The 17,261-nt window shown below is 44.5% G+C and overlaps 1 protein-coding gene across 8 annotated transcripts in view; it reads left to right on the top strand.

The window, feature by feature from the left end:
• Window positions 1-17,261, top strand: part of LOC118282459 (uncharacterized) — a 41,729-nt gene that overhangs the window by 13,621 nt on the left and 10,847 nt on the right. For all 8 annotated transcript variants that reach the window (XM_050701469.1, XM_050701466.1, XM_050701468.1 and 5 more), the window contains 7 exons: window positions 8,813-8,896; window positions 9,296-9,358; window positions 9,629-9,715; window positions 10,268-10,345; window positions 10,659-10,748; window positions 11,887-12,084; window positions 15,523-15,612. In XM_050701469.1, coding sequence (XP_050557426.1) covers window positions 8,813-8,896; window positions 9,296-9,358; window positions 9,629-9,715; window positions 10,268-10,345; window positions 10,659-10,748; window positions 11,887-12,084; window positions 15,523-15,612 — 690 coding nt within the window. The remainder of the gene's footprint in view (window positions 1-8,812; window positions 8,897-9,295; window positions 9,359-9,628; window positions 9,716-10,267; window positions 10,346-10,658; window positions 10,749-11,886; window positions 12,085-15,522; window positions 15,613-17,261) is intronic.

Here is a 17,261-nt window from a genome sequence, read left to right as displayed (position 1 = left end):
GCGAATCCCGCTTCGAAAGAAACCGATTTTTTAAAATGACGATTTATCGATTGTGTTGGATTTATTTCATGTAGTTAAAGGACACTATAAAAATCAATACAATACCATTTGTTACTACTTAGTTACTTGTAAATTAAGACTCAGTTATGAGTTTTTTCAGAGCTAATTACATTATTTACGTAATACCTATATCTATATTTTGTATTTGATTAAATATCTCTATATTTGACAGATTAAGCATATGTGTTAATTTAATTAGCTACTATTAAATGTATTTTGTAGTGTCTTAATAGTGGAATACATATAAATATCAAATCTTATTCTAATTCACTGACCGATTCAATTATGTGTTCCGATTTAAAATAGGTATCAACCTTTTTGGTTCGCGGGAAGAAATTCCTAGATCGCCAGCCCTAGTTGTCAATATTGACATCATGAGCGTTTCTGTCATCTCTGTATTTAGGAAAAATCCAATTTTTTACGATAAAAATATTATCAATTGCTTTAATGTGGTGTTGAATTATCTTTCATTGGTATCGTAACAGCGTTTGTAAGAGAGAAGATTTAACGTAGCTTCCAGGTGTTTGTTATTGTTGTGATTAATTGAGAATTGGACTCGTCTCGAGTTTTCCTTTTGTAGAAAGAATTTTCAGCATTATTCATTAACCATGGTATCTGGTGCAATACAGGCTGGTTCAGGCAGTATGCATCGCCCTTGTACTAACTTTTTAAGCAAAGAATTAACCAAAGAATGGTATAATATTGCACCCACAGAGGAAGTACGAATTGCCCCCATGTAATGACGGTATGGTATTTTAGTAAAATAAATATCTAATAAAATAAATTAATTTAAAACAAGATTAGTCGTTTTATTTATTCTTAAAAATATACAAGGTATATTCATCTATTAATACACCTATTCCCCTAGCATGATATGGAAATACCGAATGTTATTTCAAGATGCGAGAAGATTAAATGAAATTCATAACATTTCAGGAATTACAATTTATTTTTACAGAACTATTATAAACCAACAATCCGTCTCATCGACCAATATTCGAATTAATTATTTTCCGCCATTTTTAGGGTTCCGTAGCCAATGGCAAAAAACGGAACCCTTATAGATTCGTCATGTTTGTCTGTCTGTCTGTCCGTCCGTATGTCACAGCCATTTATTTCCGAAACTGTTGGGCCTACATAGTTGAAACGCTGTAGGTTGATGTATTTCGATAACCGCTATTCGAATTTTGAATAAAAATTATTAAATTTAAAAATTAAAGGGTTTTTACATCCATACATGGAACTGATTCAAAAAAATTTTTTTTCAGCTAACATACCCGTGATGGGTGTCTATGGATATGTCTTTAAAAAAGGCAAAGGTTCCCAAAACCTTTTTTCTTCAAAATCAACCGTTTGAAAGTTAGACGCTTCCAAAGAGGAAAAATGAGTGCCCCCCCCCCTAACTTTTAAAATAAGAGAGTGAAAAAACAAAAAAAAATATATGGTGTAGATTTCAATAGAAACTAACAACGAAAATTGGTTTGAACGAGATATCAAAAACCGTAAATATAACTTTGTCGTTCATACAATCACTATGTAAAACCAAGTTATTTTGTAACTTTTATAATATGTCATCTACTTGCTGTTACGGAACCCTTCATGGGCGAGTCCGACTCGCACTTGGCCGGTTTTTAAATATATCATTTGACGTTCCATTTCTAACATTTATTTTAAACAGTTTATGTAGTCTATGAAATGACGAAAAAGGTTTAATATGAAATGACGAAAAAGGTTTAATATATTTATTCCTATGAATAGTACTCAGTAATTAAATACTATTATATTATAATTACATCCTACATTATATCTGTCTGGTGTTGCTAGTGGTTGTTAACACTAAGGAAGGCCTATGTTTGGCAGGAAGCTGATCTTCGGCAGATCCAGTAGCGAAGAATCTCAAACATATCAATAACTATGTGAGGCCATCAATGGCTCTATTTCTTCGAGTTTGTTTGTAAATTGAGTATCTCGCAAATGTGTAAAGCTTTAGAAATCCTGTATCTCACACGAAACTCTTCTCCGTCATGTTTTTCAAATAAATTTATCCTATCTGGAATTACACGACGTCGTCGTGGAAGGAGCGGATAAAGATGAAAGGGACAAAATAATACTGTAATAAAGTAAAAAAATATTACTAGCACTATTTACAAAAGAATTCAGAGTTTAATAACAAGTTTAATGGATGTTTGACTAGGCATTAAAAATTATAACCCCAAACTGTCAATTTGGGGTGCGGTGCCAGAAGACCTCCCCGTGGTGCACCCTGGGTACAGGTAATAGTCCCCCTAACGGGGGTGATAGGGTTGGAGAGGCTATTGCCTGTAGCAAACTTTTGGACGGGGCGGAAGAACCCGAGATGGGTTCTGGGGGCGGCGGGCTTTGTGCTGACACATGGCCTGCGCCTCCGAGGGGCGTCACTCCGCACGTCTCTCTGAACCTAGCAGAGAGCGTGGCGGAGAGGCAAGGACGGTGCTCGTTGTGCACTCACCCTGCCAACGAGCAGCATCGGGGCACAAGTTGTCCTCGATTGCAACCGTTGACATCGTAATCCGGGAAGAGCTCATAGTCATGTTTTATGACTCTGAACGGGACGAGGGTCTTGGCTTGATCGCCCGGACCGCGAGGAAGTTAACCTCTATAAAAAATTCCTCCAATACCAAGTTCTGGTGCGCGGCGAGGGTATGCGTGGCTGAGGAGTAGTGTCAGTCTCGAGCGCACCCCCAGCTAGGGGACCGGTGGACCCTCTAGTTGGGTTACAAATATACACTTACCCAGGTACAGGGGCACTGCCTGGGTGGACTGAATATTTCCCCCATACTCGTGGGAACTGTATGAAGACAAAAAAATTATTAACAAACAAACCACCAGAGGAGGAGAAGGTAGGCGAGCTTAGCTCGCCTCCAGTTGTTTTAGCAGAGGGCCCGAGTGGCTCTGGTGCCCGTGGGGAGGCGCTGGACTCGTCCAGCAAGTCCCAGACACGGGCTCCAAGTCGGAAGGGATCGGACTCGGAGTCCGACTCGTCATCTGTGTCTGGCGTGAGCGTCATTTCAATGCGCCAGACAAGATCGAGTTTCAAGCGTCCCAGGACGGAGGAGGTTCGAGGATTGTCCTCGTCCTCGAACACGCAGGAGGCCCCGGCCCCACCTAAAATCCCCACGACTGCGCGGGGTAGAGGCAGGGGAAGGGCCAAGAGGCTGTCAGCCACTGCGCGGTCCAAGCCGGCTAAGCGTCTGGCCGCGGAGGATGCCCTGAGAAGTGGCGCCCTCTCAGACTCCTCTATAAAGGAGGTTTCAGACGCCGACGGTATGGAAGGCGAGCGCGGCACTGGGACGCTGCGCCAAATCGTTAGAGAAGCGCTCCGCCAGGTAGCTGGGAAAAAGTTCCAGTCTACCAAAGCCGCTCAGCTGAAGTCGGTGGAGGCCGAAATAATGGCGGCGGCCTTTGATGTGTGTCGAGTCCCCTCAGCGGGGAAAGTGCACCAGGAGCTGGCCCAAATGCGGCAAGAGCTGGTGCGCTTATCCGCCTCCAACGTGGCTCTAGAGACCGAGCTCCGGTCCACCAAGGCGGAGCTTGCCGCTTGCCGAGGAAGCCATCCCCAGCCTTCGGCGGAGCCCGATATGCTCGGGCTAATGCGCAGGGAGATGACTGCTTTCCAGCAGCGCTTTAATGTGCTGGAGAGCAGACTTCTTCGTCCCTCGCTAGCGGCCTCGAGGTCATATGCGGCTGTTGCAGCCAGGTGCTCGACCTCCTCTGGTCAGATTGGCTGCGGTGCTCAACCAGTGGCGAGACCACGAGCGGCTCCTCCAACGAGGACCCCAGCACCCCCAGCGGTGCAGGCACCAGCTACATTGGCGGCGAACGCGTCCTCTGGACGCAAAAGAAGGAGAAGAGGTGCTGCGGCTCAGCAGGCTGAAGCCCCAGCCACAGGCGAGCCTACCCCACCAGCAAGGGGTCTAGACGGCAATGAGTGGCAGGTTGTCGGCGAGGCGAGGAGAGTCGCCAAAGAAGCGAGAAAGCGCCGCAAGAAAGCGCAGCGGCAGCGGCGGCAGCAGCAGCGCAAAGAGAAGCGCGCTGCGGCCTTGCTTCTCGCCCCTAAAACCGCGGCTGTAGTGATAACATTACAGCCCGATGCGGTGAAAAGGGGCGTAACATATGGCGACGTCCTCGCCAAATTGAAGGGGGCGGTGACTCCCGCGGAGTTCGGGGCCCCTAACGGGTTCGCTATTAAAGCGACCGCGACAGGAGCCCGTTTATTGGAGGTCCCCGGCGCAACCAGCGGCCCGTCCGCTGACGCCTTAGCTGAAAGGCTTCGGGCGTGTCTCGGTGCGGACGAGGTTCGCGTGTCCAGGCCCACTAAGTGCTTGGATCTGCGAATAATGGGCTTGGACGACTCCGTGACGGAGCATGAGGTGGTGGCCGCTGTCGCCAGGACGGGAGGGTGCCCTGTTGACCAGGTCAAAGCAGGCACCATCCGTCCGGACAACTCGGGTCTGCGAACGGTAGTCGTGAGTTGCCCCGTCACAGCGGCCAACAAAATTAAGGAGGGCAAAAGGCTCCTGGTAGGTTGGGTCTCGGCGCAGGTCAAGCTGCTCGAGGTCCGGCCTCTGAGGTGCTTCCGCTGCCACGTGGGCCACCACGTGAGCGTTAAATGCACCTCGGAGGTTGACCGCAGCGACCGCTGCTTCCGCTGCGGTCAGCCCGGTCACAAGGCCGGTACGTGCACCGCCCCGCTGCACTGCGACGCATGTGCGGCGGCTGGCAAGCCGGCCAACCACCGGGCCGGGAGCAAGGCCTGCTCCCCGCCTACCAAACCCAGGGGCAAGGGCAGGCCCTCCGCCGCCCCCGTCGTTTCCACCGCCGCCACCGTAGCAGTCGCCACTGCCACCGCCGCCGCGGTAAGCGCCGGCTTTAATGCCGCCAGGGAGGAGGTTGTAATGGATTGCCATTAATGCATCCATTCCGCCTCCTCCAGGCGAACATCAACCACTGCGCCGCTGCTCAGGATCTCCTGCTCCAGAGCATGGCGCAGTGGTCGATCAATGTCGCCGTAGTCTCCGAGCCGTATTTCGTCCCGCCCAGGGATCACTGGGTGGCGGACTTGGACGGCTCGGTGACCATCATCTCGTCGGCCGCCGCCGGTACCCCGACTCTCGAGAGCGCTCGGAGAGGCCGGGGTTGTGTCGCAGCACGGTTCGGAGAGATCGCTGTGGTGGGCGTGTATTTCTCTCCGAACCGAACTCTCGCCGAGTTCCACAACTCCCTTAGGGAGTTGGTCGCCGTCGTCGTCGGGTTCCGTTCCCTCCCCGTGCTTGTCCTCGGGGACTTCAATGCCAAGAACTTGGCTTGGGGTTCCCGGTTGACCGATGTTCGGGGTAGGATGGTGGAAGACTGGGCTCTGGAGACAGGCCTAGTCGTCCTGAACCGGGGTTCTGTCCCCACGTGTGTGCGGATGCAGGGTGAGTCGGTGGTGGATATCTCGTTCGCCAGCCCCGCTCTGTCACCGCGTGTTGTTGACTGGCGCGTTATGGAGGAGGTGGAGACGTTTTCTGACCACCGGTACATCCGGTTCAACGTCTCCGCCGAGTCCGCGGACCCGCCAGTCAGACAGGCCCCATGTGGCCCGCGTTGGGCGCTAAGACAGCTGGACCGGGAGCTTTTCCTGGAAGCCGCAATCGTGCAGGCTTGGGTGATACCACCAGACAGGCCTGCCGACATCAATGAGGAGGCAAGATGGCTCCAGGACGCCATGTCCAGAATATGTGACGTGGCGATGCCCCGGGTTCGGCCAGGTCAGCGCAAGCGCCAGGTGTACTGGTGGTCGCAAGAGCTGGCTGCTCTGCGCAGTGCGTGCGTAACTGCGCGACGCCAGTACACCAGGCACCGCAGGCTCCGTATCCGCCCTCCAGACGCGGAGATTAGAGAGGCGGAGTTGTACGAGGGGTACAAGGTGGCGAAGGCCGCCCTCAAGGCGGAGATTTGGCGGGCTAAGGAGGAAGCCCGCCGGCAGATGCTGGAGACTCTGAACAGAGATCCATGGGGGCGCCCCTATCGGATGGTGCGTGATAAGCTCCGCACGTGGGCTCCCCCACTGACTCAGAGTCTCCGGCCAGAGGTCGTAGAGGAAGTAGTCGGCACCTTGTTCCCCCGACTACGGAGGGGTTTTACCCCTCCATCTATGACTCCGCCCCCTGCGGTTCCCAATGCGGGTCACAGTGACGACGACGACGACATCGTTCCGGAGGTGACCGAGGCAGAATTGAGAGCGGCGGTGCGCCGGATGGGCGCCAAGAACACCGCCCCAGGACCCGATGGCCTGCATGGCAAGGCGTGGGTCCTGGCCTCAGAGGCTCTCAGGCCTCGATTAATCGGTCTCTACAGCGCATGCATGGAGAGGGGCCAGTTCCCACTTCAGTGGAAGACGGGAAAACTGGTCCTCGTGAAGAAGCCGGGGCGCCCTGCGGACTCTCCGTCCGCGTACCGGCCCATTGTGCTGCTCGACGAGGTGGGAAAAGTCTTCGAAAGGATAATTTCGAACCGCCTCGTCGCGCACTTGTCCGGAATTGGGCCGGACCTCGCGGATGGCCAGTTCGGCTTCCGCAGAGGGCGCTCCACGGTGGACGCCATCATGCGCGTAAGGGACCTCACGACGGGGACTGCAGTGTCCAGGGGTAAGGTCGTAGTGGCGGTGTCTCTGGACATCGCCAACGCCTTCAACTCCCTACCCTGGAGCTGCATACTGGAGGCACTCCGGTATCACCGGGTGCCTACCTACCTCCGTCGTATAATCGAGGCTTACCTGACAGACAGATATGTTATATACCCCGGTCACCAGGGCGAATGGAAACGGCGAGAGATGTCGCGCGGTGTTCCACAGGGTTCGGTTTTGGGACCGCTCCTGTGGAATATCGGTTACGACTGGGTGCTGCGCACCGACCTCCCGAACGGCGTCGACGTAATTTGCTACGCCGACGATACGCTAGTGCTAGCGCACGGGAGGTCGCACCAGGCGGCGGCCAACTTAATGGCGAGAGCGGTTGCGACAGTAGTTGAAAGGATCCGGCAATTGGGACTCGAGGTGGCGCTCCACAAGTCCGAGGCCATGTGCTTTCATGGCCGCGGGAACGCGCCACCTCGTCCCAAATAACGGCGGGAGGAGTTTCCATCGGCGTCGAGACGACGATGAAGTACCTAGGACTCGTCCTCGACAGTCGATGGAACTTCGTGGAACACTTTCGACGTTTGGCTCCTAAGTTGGAACGGACGGGGGCTGCGCTTAAGCGGCTCCTGCCAAACCTCGGGGGGCCAAATGCCTCCTGCCGGAGGTTGTACGCGGGGATCGTGCGATCCATGGCCCTCTACGGCGCCCCTGTGTGGGCGCCGAACCTGATGCGGCGGCCAATCGGGCCATCCGGGTGATCCGTGGATATCGCACGATCTCCGGGGAGGCGGCGAACCTCCTTGCCGGATTACCGCCGTGGGATTTGGAGGCGAAGGTGCTCGCGCACGTGTTCAGTTTGCGCGCCGACGCGTGCCGCCGGGGCGAAACTCCACTGCCGCGCCAGATCAGTGCGTGGCGGGACGAGCTCCGGCGCGATCTCATGGCGGAATGGCAGCAACGACTGTCGCAACCGAGGGCTGGGCTCGCTGTCATCGCAGCGGTAAGTCCCCTCTTTGAGGAGTGGCTAGAGAGGCGCCACGGCGTCCTCACCTACCGCCTGACGCAGGTGCTTACCGGACATGGGAGTTTCGGTAGGTTCCTGTTCCTTATTGGGCGGGAGGAAACGCCCGGGTGTCATCACTGCGAGGACCGCCCGGAGGACACGGTAGAACATACGGTGGCGGTGTGCCCTGCGTGGGCTGAGCACCGCCAAGTCCTCAGGGATGTGGTCGGCGACGGCGACCTCTCGCGCCCGGCACTGGTTCAGGCCATGGTGCGGAGCGAGAGGGACTGGGATGCCGTCTCCTCTTTCTGCGAAGCAGTCATGCTAGCTAAGGAGGAGGCGGGGCGCGTGAGAGAACAAACCTCCTCACGCCCCAGCCGTCGCGAGAGACACTCCGGGCGTCGGGGATCGCGGGACGATCTCCGGCCACCGTAAGTGCGGGCCTGCGGGCGGCGAGTAAGGGTAGCTCACCGCCCGAACAGAACCAGACCCGTGCGTACGGCGCGTAGCGTTCCGCGCGCGCCTCAAAGAGCCATCAGACCACCACAGATGGGGCCCAGTAGGGCTGATGCCTGATCCGGAGCTGCGGACTACCTAGCGGGTTTACCGGGGCTCCGGCTCGAAAAGCAGGAGAAGGAACGGGGTGGTTTTTAGTCAGTAAGAGTCTGACACTCCCTCTCGCCTCGCCCAAGGTGGGAGAAGTCATTGGATGATTTTCCCCTGAAAAAAAAAAAAAAAAAAAAAAAACTGTCAATTTAATGCTCCTTTAGCGCTAATGACGTTTTGTGCAACGTAAAAAATAGGCTAAAGTCCCGATTTGACGTTTCTTTAATTAAAGTTAATCCGGCATTAAAATGAGATAGAAATACTTCTTTGTGCAACACTTTAAAGCTTCATTAATATTTAAAGTCACTTTAAAAATTTAATGATCGTTCCTGCAACTGACTGTTAGTGAGTTAAAACTAACTCGTTCCTACTCATGCTCTTAGAGCCAGAGATTCGGTTAACCAGCCCCTGGGCCTCTTATATCTCTTATGGTAATAGTTTTGATCTTAAAATTTTAATTATTTGTAATGGTCTTGTTTTTACAGTACCTGCTATAGTAAACGATTCCATAAAACAGAGTTATGCAGTACAGACAGCATCTACTAATCCAACAACCCTCGCTTTGACAGGTATTTATAATACTTATTTTTATATCATCATGTCTTTTATCCCCAAAGGTGTAGGCAGAGTTGCACTGTACAAGTGTACAATGTACACCCACTTTTCACAATTTATGTTGTTTAATGTAATAGGTGGCTATTGCCATATACCGGACACATTTCCAGACTCTACTACTGAGAAACTTTTGAAAATCCGAAAAAAGCCCAGATACTTCGCCCGACCCGGAAATCGAACCCGAGTCCCATTACCGGCAGTCGCACTTGCAATCACTTGGCCAACAAGGCAGTATTTTTAATACGTTTTGGAATATATCATCACTTAAAAGTGTATCAAAAAATATCTATAGTAGCTAATCAATCAGCAGCTTGATCTACAGTTACTTATTTAGTAATTTTCCGATTTTTCAGCCACGAAAATAATGTCCATTTCATCAAGACAATTACTGCCGATATCAAATAGATCAAGTTCAGGTAATATGCATTTGAGATTACTTTTCCATTAATATCTTTATAATAATAATCTAATTAGATGAAAACTATGATATTAGTAGTTATTATATTTTTAGCATATTCACGTAACTGTTTAACGAGAAACTCGACTAAACCGCTCATGAATATGAGCTCCTAACCTAGTTTGAAACTAGTCGAGTTCCTCTTCAAACAGTTACGTGAGTAAACCGAAAAACATATTCGATATTATCGCATAACCACCAAACATTGCTTGTTTTCTGTATGATGTAGTAACAACTGGGGACAAGCCAGCAGTAGCCTGCAATGTATCGTATAGACAAAACTGTACGTGCACGCCCTTGAACGTTCAAACATGCGGTAAGATAATCACATGAAAGAATTTTTTATTCAAATTTCCTCTTTACATCTGTTAAGGAGACCCTTTTAACATAAAAGCTAGGACTCATTAGCATATTTGTAATAAGAATTTAGGCTACGTTTACATTGATAGGGAGACAGCGATTTTGATTAACGTCTAATAGCACTTGAAGGAAATTATAATGAAGAAGATGTTGGACTTTATATTGTTTTTTTAGTATAATAAAATCTAAAAGCTCCCTACCATCAGGCGAGATGGTGGCCAAATATTATAAAAAGACATCAGCCACTTGAAATACGTATTCTCTTACGACAACGATAAAGACGCTTACTGGTATTCTCTTTTTAATTTTCCGCTATACCCTGTCAATGTAACAGTGGCCTAAAGTATTAAGTATTATGATAACATAATGTCTGCTCCACTTTTGTGTTTAAGTTTGTTCAATTAAATACATTTTTTTTGTATTTTTTTTTCTTTTCATATTAGCCTAAATATACGCAGGGTGTATTTTATTAAAAGGTTATAATTTTAATTTTATTTTTTATCAACAGGCACAGATGTTAAATTCACAGATTTATATTGTACCAGAGAAACAGCGGCTGGAGCAGTGGATTCTTATTATGAAACACGTAAGATAAATGGAAGATTAGTTATATTTTGTTTTTTTTTTTTTATTCATATTGCACAACTTGGGTGTTAGGAATTTAAGAGTGGTTTGTGAATCGGGAAGATTGGGGAGTTTCCTCCGCTAACTTCACACAACGCAAGCGTTGTTTCACGTCGATTTTCTGTGGGGTCGTGGCATTACTTCGGTCGAGCACATTTGTGCGGAAACTTGGCTCTCCCATACTTGTAATTATGTTGTAATGTTATTAACATAGGACCATGGTAATTAATATCTAGTACAATAATAATATTTTAACTTAAAACATATTTTTATAGAATTATTACTGAACAATCTGATTAAAAAGGCTCTCATGGGAAAAACGTCACATCAAATACAGGCTGAAGGGTTGGAAGCGTTGGTGACTAGTAAGTAAATAATATTCATATTCCAAGTTAGTAAAAAATACATTAGCATCATTACCCCATTTCTGTCCACTGCTGGACATAGGCATCTTCAATGGCACATCACTAAATGAAATGCACACCGTATATTAAGCGCCAGTACCCTTAGTGCGAGTTTGCTTTACGTTTAAAGTAATCGAAACGAAAGCGCGTTTGGCGCTCTGATTGGTTGGTTAATTCGCGCCGGCCAATCAACCACGCCAACCAACCAATCGGAGCGCCGAACGCGTTCTCGTTTCGTTTTCCTTCAACCTAAAACAAACTCGTACTAAGGCTACTGTTTTACCACCTCCATATAAGTACCCCATAAACTTATATGACAGATAGTTCATACAAATTGCGTTCTCAATGCAAATATATCTGGGACATAGCGGCAAGCATTGTGAAACAGGCCTTAAATGCCACATAGTCTCTTCCCAATTATAAGTATATATTGCATATTGCGACCGAGCTGTTACATATCGAGTACCAAATTCCAAATTTCAGACACTGAATTTTCCGAAATCGAAAAGCTCAAAAAAATTATGTACTACTTAAGAATTCAACTCGAGAGCTCGCCAGTCGCATTTGCTGCAACAATCGACCAGCAAGGAGAAAAGAAATAAAAAAGCATTAACGAAAGTAGCACACAAAACAATATATGAAATTGTAAGCGATTTATTTTGCATATTATTTTAATTTATTTCTTATTTGTTTGGTTTACTTACATTTGTTTACCATATATCTTAGCTTAAGTTCTAATATAAATCATGGTAATTGTAGCAAAAATTAAAATTATAAGTAAACACTACATGCATAGCGTTGCAATGACTTAAAAAAAAATTAATAAATAAAACAATAAAACAGTAAATATTTAGATAAAACTATGTTAAAGGCATTTATTAGCAAATTTTCTACGGTGAACCCTACTTAGTGAATCACAATGAGCGTCGATTAGGTCGCCAAGCACATTAACCAACTTGCATAATCGAAGGACTGATTAATTTGTACCAAAAAACCGTCCGACGCCGCGAAAGACATAGAGGCTTAATTTTAAATAGGGTATATGTATATGGCATGCGAAATGTAATTTTAAGTAAGAGACTAATTGTATTGTTTCTAGAGAACCAACCACTGATTTATGTAACGACAAGCACCAATACTCATGTGGGTCTAGAGACGAAATCCATAGGTCCCACCATGTCGGAGATCACCGAACACGTAGGCGTTTGCAAGACAGAAATCGGCATACAATATGTAGAAGATAAGAAGGAAAAAGAGGCAATTCCAGAAGAAACTGAGAAATCAGAAGATGCACCAAGTATGTTTCATAGTCGTTTAATTATCAGCCTTTCATTATAATATTATATTTTAATGCAAAACCTATTCATCGCCAATTTTGTTGTTATGTATTTTGAGCCCCATGTAGGTTTTTTTTTAATTAAAATAGTTTGATTTCCACTGACTCGAGTTCGCGAACTTGATATTACAATTAGTTGAATATTGCTTTCCATCACACGTTTATTGTTTTTCAGACTCTACAGGGTGTCCCTGAAGTCGACGTCCAACAGGCACCAGATGATCGGCAAAGTTCCAAATGTTATCAGAAAAATATAAAAAAATTCTAAGTCCTACAGTTTTTAAATTACAGTGACTTATGTGTTATCCACGAAAAAGTACACCCTGTGCCAGTCTTTTGACTCTTGTTGCTACAAATCTTTATTTTTTCGTCTGCAGTCTTCCTTACATTATCCTGAATAGTGCTCCAGTAGTATGGAATCATAAATTCTTAGCCAACTGCTTTAGATTGGAAAACATTGTTAGTTTTAGAGGAACCAAATACTCTGAATAAAATTTTCACCTTACTTTAAGTGACTGTACTGAATAAATTATGTATGGCACTAGTAGTGGCAAATTTCACCAAAGTTGGCCCATTTAATAAGGATTATAAAATGGTATAGCACTTTGCAAATTATTTCTTAAATTCGACACAAAAAAAGATTTTTCAACGAAACTCCGTTTCGATGAATTTATTTGAACTTACTAAAAATTCTTCTAGTGTACTCAAATCATACGTTACAACTTCGTATGCACTAGACAACACTTTGCACGCGATTTGTTATCATCATGTTGAAAATCAGCGAGGATCTCTTGTCAAACAACATTGTCTGTTTACACGTGATTTCGCTTGCAGCATTCGTCGGCAATATTATCGCTAGACGAACTGGTGTTGTGCATCTCGAGCCATCGTACCCGGGCTTCGGCATTTTAGCTGAGCACTGGCTTTTTTGCGCCGTGTTGATTATTTATTTTTTAAATTATTTTTTGCTTTACCTGCATGCAATTCCTTGTAACGGTGCAAATAACTCTTTCTCGACAAACTAAAGAATATTTGATGCTTCATCCCGCATTTGATCACAAGGTATGAACACGTAACTTAATCGGAGGATTCACCCATTTCTTTTTTTTTTTTTTTGATTGGGATATGATGAGTAATTGTGCGTAAGGGGCTCACGTACACCAAACCACTACCGCGTCGATATGCTGTGTACATAAATCTGCCGCGTCCGTTCCTTTTGATTTTACTACACATTTGATAATGTGTTTGGTGCACTATGAACATCATATTGCAATCATTCAATATTATTTAGTGAAACATGATACACAACATCAGTTCCTCTAGTAAGTCTAGTAATATTGCCGACGAAAGCTGCAAGCGAAATCATGAGTAGACAGACAATGTTGTTTGACAAGAGATCCTCGCTGATTTTTAACATGATGATAACAAATCGCGTGCAAAGTGTTGTCTAGTGCATACGAAGTTGTAACGTATGATTTGAGTACACTAGAAGAATTTTTAGTAAGTTCAAATAAATTCATCGAAACGGAGTTTCGTTGAAAAATCTTTTTTTGTGTCAAATTTAAGAAATAATTTGCAAAGTGCTATACCATTTTATAATCCTTATTAAATGCGCCAACTTTGGTGAAATTTGCCACTACTAGTGCCATACATAATTTATTCAGTACAGTCACTTAAAGTAAGGTGAAAATTTTATTCAGAGTATTTGGTTCCTCTAAAACTAACAATGTTTTCCAATCTAAAGCAGTTGGCTAAGAATTTATGATTCCATATTACTGGAGCACTATTCAGGATAATGTAAGGAAGACTGCAGACGAAAAAATAAAGATTTGTAGCAACAAGAGTCAAAAGACTGGCACAGGGTGTACTTTTTCGTGGATAACACATAAGTCACTGTAATTTAAAAACTGTAGGACTTAGAATTTTTTTTATATTTTTCTGATAACAGTTAGAACCTTGCTGATCATCTAGTGCCCGTTGGACGTCGATTTCAGGGACACCCTGTATACTGTAAATGAAAATTTAGAAAAATCCAAAAATATCACTTTATTTTAAATCCTTATATCGAATCTGGCATCTTTGCACACTAGACTTACTCAGCAGTCACGCTTTTTTTTCCATTTACACTTCACAGTACATTATTGAGAGCCATCTAATAAGGGTCGGGCCTATTCATTACTCCACGATCAAACACTCTTTGCTCACACGCGCCTGTAACTCTGCGATCCTGACCTTTAGAAGGACAAAGGTCAGAATACTCCCATCGGGAATAATTGATCAATGACAGTGTAATTACTTTCCCCGGACATATCATTCTTACTTTACCAGTTTTTGCAAACGTTCAGAATGATGTATGGGTGCAAATGATGGTAGCAAAGTTGATTATTAGTCAGAAAGTTAATACTGCGTAGTATAAAGGCAATGCATATAAAAAGCTATTGTAAAGAGTGTTTTAAAAGCCTAATTTCCATCAGAAATATGAAACTAAGCTGTGCAACTATATACTCCATAACTGTGCGAGTACGCTTCAGATGAGCAGCTCGAGTATGCGATGTATCGATTGAAGGGAAGCCACCAATAGCACGCATTCATAGCACGCATCTTTCCATAGACATAATCCGTTTCCACCACTAAGCTATGTGTTAGAACGAATATGACTGGTGGAAGTCAAACGCATCCACAGCGACGTAGCATAGGACATCTCTAGTGGAAAAGCGCCCTAAGGATTGTACAGCAATAGTGCTCCAATTACACTACATACATTCGTATGTTACTGAGTATTTGGAAATAGAAAATAATCGCACTTACCTTGTCCTAAAGGATTACACTATTAAAAAGCCTAACAATGCAGTACTAATCTGTCTATACTTAGAATCACTAGTGTAAACCACACCGCTACTTAACTTCCCTAAAGTAACACTGAAACAAAAATCACCAAAGAATGATTCAATTGCAATGCTATAAAGTGATCGGGAAATAAGCGTCTGTTTCTATTTGTGTACATTCGTGGCCAATATATTGGGCACAAAATAAGTTGATAGATCGAGTAGACATGATTTATTGTGCTCCTTCATGCTCAATGACATTCAATCAATATAATGGCGGACCTTAACCGCTATTATCAAACCTTCAGTGTAACGTTGACCCCATATTGTGTTTCGTCATACTGTAGCTAGAATAGAATGTGTAACTGTGTGTATAGTGTACAATAACCTTTTAATGGCTGCAAGTTTCTGGATTTATATCACGGTATATTTAGTTGTATGCTCCAGAAATTGTTTTTCTTGGGTGTGATGTGAGATCATCAGAGCTCAGAAGCAAATCCTATTGTGAAAACGTTTTTTAGCCAGATTACAATTTACATTATAACTTTAATATTTATTTTCCTTTTCTTTTCAGGTATAAACAGTGAACGTCATGATCGAGTAGTACCAGTGTGCTTACTGAACCAAAAGACTAGCGATCTAACAACACAAACTGAATTTGATGGCGAGTATAAAAGTATAAACACTTCACACAGAACTTATTTTATGACAGCCCTGGTTTCCTTACCAACTCGTAAAGTTACGATATTATGTAAAAAGGTTATGTTACATCAACACGCTTCAAAATCAGAATGTCTTTCAAATATGACCTTGGCATCGTTTAAACAAAATATTCTTGGTGAAATTCTCAAACAAAAAGAGCAAAAGCATTATTTTTGGGGGACTTTATTAACTTTTTAATTGTAATTACAATTTTTCGTTCAAAACTAAACTTTCTGGTCAAAACAAAAAATAATGTAAATTGTTGTTTATTTTATTCTTTGTGGCTTTTATATAATAAATAATCTATTATTATTAAATAACAATTACCTCAAAAGATAATTTAACCGATTTTGTGCACTTTGCTGCTCTTATTACTGGATACCCAAAGTACATATTTCACAATAGTGTATTATTGTGAAATAAACATAAATGCATACGAAATGTCCCCACGACATACATTTTTCATGCCCCACTCTACAAGGGGGAGTTAGGTGATTTTTCACAGCATTTATTCCAAAAGCCCTTTACAATTGTGTGTAATGGCGCAGAAGCATTACGCTTATATGGGAAATGACGCGCTTATGTGACGTTTATTTTATATCGCTTTAGACATTTATACAAAGATTTATTGGGTTTTAAAGGCCTGGTTTAAGACTAGATGTTTTATAGGCTGTGGCTAACAACCCGACATATTTGTGTTTTATTTTTTTATGGAATAAGCCAGTAAACGATTATATAGTATGGGACCGCGCGATAGAAAATAGAGAGGAGATAGTAAAAAAAGAAGTGTGAAGCATTATGTTAAAGGGAAATAAAGTTATGGCATCTCTTCTTTGTATGTATTTGCTTTATGGTATACTAGCTTCCGCCCGCGGCTTCGCCCGCGTGAAATTAGTTTTTGTCAATCCTGGTCCTTTATGTCTAAGAGACTCTTACAGGGGCCAGCCTCACGTTGTGTACAAAAATATTTTTAAATGACCTAATTTAAAACATTTTTGTACACAACGTTTGCTGTTTTGTTATCATTTGTTAAAATGTGGAGATTGTTTGGACTCGACACTCGCGAGCAGGCCACGTACAGTTGGCCATGCGAAAAACAGTTTTTCTCTAAATGGACACCTGCTACTTTAAGTGTTTGCCCTTGCGCTTTGTTAATGGTCATTGCGAAGGCTGGTTTGAGGGGAAACTGGATTCTTTTAAACTGAAACGGTAAATCTGTAGGGATCATGGGTATGCGTGGAATCAAAACTTCTTCATCTTTAGCTATACCTGTCATTATAATTGCTCCAATAATATTGCGTCCTAGCTGCGTAATTTGCAATCGAGTCCCGTTGCATAGTCTCGGCGCTTCGAGATTTCTCATTAATAAAACTGGAACCCCAACTTTCAGTCTCAGCTTATGAGACGGCACTCCTGACAGCTCTAAAGAGTTTAGAAACTCGGTAGGATAAGACGTCACCTGTTCACTGTCCATGACAATATCTACTGACAAATATTCGACAACATCGCCTTGCACATGTGACATCATTCTTTCATTGATCTTTCCCACGATTTCATTGGTCGGTGCTAATATTGCCCTTTGAAAAAAAGTAACTAAGAAATTAAATTATC

Source organism: Spodoptera frugiperda, chromosome 20 (genome assembly GCF_023101765.2).
Source record: "Spodoptera frugiperda isolate SF20-4 chromosome 20, AGI-APGP_CSIRO_Sfru_2.0, whole genome shotgun sequence".
Taxonomy (NCBI): domain Eukaryota; kingdom Metazoa; phylum Arthropoda; class Insecta; order Lepidoptera; family Noctuidae; genus Spodoptera; species Spodoptera frugiperda.
The sequence above is the reverse complement of the archived record's forward strand: the minus strand, read 5'-3'. Positions and strand labels throughout refer to the sequence as shown.